Source organism: Gekko japonicus, unplaced genomic scaffold (assembly GCF_001447785.1).
Source record: "Gekko japonicus isolate JY-2015 unplaced genomic scaffold, Gekko_japonicus_V1.1 scaffold4059, whole genome shotgun sequence".
Lineage (NCBI taxonomy): Eukaryota > Metazoa > Chordata > Lepidosauria > Squamata > Gekkonidae > Gekko > Gekko japonicus.
The window spans coordinates 81,959-84,182 of record NW_015170393.1 but is presented as its reverse complement, the minus strand read 5'-3'; the positions used below and the strand labels follow the sequence as shown (position 1 = coordinate 84,182).

General features: G+C 50.8%; 1 protein-coding gene across 1 annotated transcript in view; it reads left to right on the top strand.

The window, feature by feature from the left end:
* Positions 1 to 1,023: 1,023 nt before the first annotated feature.
* LOC107116377 (vomeronasal type-2 receptor 26-like) overlaps positions 1,024 to 2,224 on the top strand; it is a 15,594-nt gene continuing 14,393 nt past the window's right edge. Inside the window, exon 1 of the mRNA XM_015418274.1 lies at positions 1,024 to 1,205. Coding sequence (XP_015273760.1) covers positions 1,024 to 1,205 — 182 coding nt within the window. The remainder of the gene's footprint in view (positions 1,206 to 2,224) is intronic.

Here is a 2,224-nt window from a genome sequence, read left to right as displayed (position 1 = left end):
GGGAAAGATTAAGCAGATAAATTAAATAAAGATTGGTCAAAGTACATTCTGAAGAGAGAAAAAAGATTTGAGAGTGAGGACTGTTTGTGAAGTGAAAGGGAGTGATACTTCAGTCAGGAATTATTAATATACACTGTCTTATTCACTAAATGGATAAGTTACAAATCACCTTGAAACTAAAACGATTCTTGTACAAATATAGTTTTATTTCATTTATTGTTAATCTGGAGTCCTATGCTATTAAAATATAGGAGTCTCATTCTCAGGATCACAGAGTCCAATGAAGGAGTCTTAGGGCTTGGGCACAATACTGTGGGGAAGGTTAATTAATAAAATAGAAATTAACTTTGAGGTGGCAGTGTTACATACGCAGAGAGAGAAATAACAAGGAAGTTAAAGATATGGTGTGCCATATCTAACCACACAAATTAAAAGAGAAGTTGTGACAATAACCATTAAGCATAACACACCTCTCTGCTCTGGTGACTGTGGCTGCAGTCACACAGAACATTAGCCTCATCCATGAGAACTGGCTCAGCCAGACAGAACTATCAGCGCAACCTTGACGGGAAGGGACGTGGATGGGAGGCTAGATAGCCTGGAACTGGACTGCCGCACAATGATGCGGGACATGGGGCAGTTGCTCCATACCTTGCTGTGGATGGTGGCCCAGGTGGTTCAGACCCAGCTGGCCGCTCAGCAGGGCCCCCTGGTGGTTCCCCCCCTCCGGTCCCTCAGCTGCCTCCTGGCCAACTGGTCCCTCAGCCACCGCCTCCTCCTCCTCCCCCCTGGTTCCGCAACCCGCCATCCCTGGGGCTCCGCCAGCCCCACCGCGGACCAAGGATTTACTGGATGAGACTTTCAATGGCGATCCTGAGAACCTCTCCTCCTTTATTGTTCGAGTGATGAAGTTTGTGGAGCAGTGGGCTCATTTGTTCCCGGACGAGGAGCACCAAGTGGACTTTATTGCTTCTTGTTTGCAGAGGGTGGCAACCAGTTGGTATGTGAGTCTACACAACCTGGATGCGGGAGCTGGGGAGCGTAGATGCATTTCTGTGGGTGCTGAGGGCCTGCTTCGAGGACCGCACCACTGCCGAGAAGGCGGAAGCATTCCTCTACACCTTTAAACAAGGCAAGTTGACAGTTCGAGAATACTCAATTGATTTCTACAGCAAGCTGCCAAAATCCGTGACAGGTCCGACCCAGTATTAGATCAGCAATACCGGCTGGGGCCGACTACTTAAATCCGAAACACCGTCCTGAGTTCAAGGGACCCAAGAACCTTACTGGCATGGATGCAGGAGGCGGAGAATGCTGAAAGCCGGCTGCGCACTATGCATTTGGACAACATGGTACTGGTGGGAAGAGGGCCACCGACACCCCACCCCAAGGCACGGTCAATCCCGGTGAAAGTCTCGGTCCGCGAGCAACGGATGAAACAGGGGTTGTGTCTGAAATGTGAGGATCGGGACCACTTTGTGGCCAACTGCCCTTCAGGGGAGGCTACAGGGTCAGGGGGGAGAGAAGGTGACAAGTGCCGGGTCGACATGCCTGCAAAGAAGGGGATGGCGAAAGTAAGAACCCCCCATGCACTACAAGCCGAGGTAGAAGTGTGGGAGCCAGAATCGAGCGAGGAGGAGGAGATGGAACCGGCTGGAAAAGGCCAGGTCCTGCTGTAATTGGCGCAGCGCAGCAGAACCCATCCACAGAGGCACTGAAAGTGGTGAGCAGCTATCCACCCCTCTTTTTTGTGACTGTTACTATTATGAACCCCACCATGGGAATGCACATCAGGGTCCGGGGCCTCATAGACTCGGGATGCGGGCAGGATTTAATCAACCCCTCCCTAGTGTTGGGACTGGAACCAGCTGTGGTTCGGTTGGCAGAGCCCTTAATTTTTACCCAAATGGATGGGTCCCCGATGAAAGAGCCCTGTAGATTCGAGACTGTGCCTTTGCGTATGGGGGCAGGCGATCATTGGGAAGATTGAACTTTTGTGGTGTCACCAGGGGCTAGGTTTCCCTTGGTGTTGGGAAGCCCTTGGCTCCATTGACATGATCCATATATATTATGGGGTGACAGGATTGTACGATTCATCTCCCCTAAGTGTCAACACCATGTATGGAACCCAAAGTGAGGAGTAGCTCCTGACAGCGAACCAGCTCGGGTGTGTTTAGCTATGGAGGAGCTCGCAAAAATCCTGAGGGAATATAGAGACCTCTCA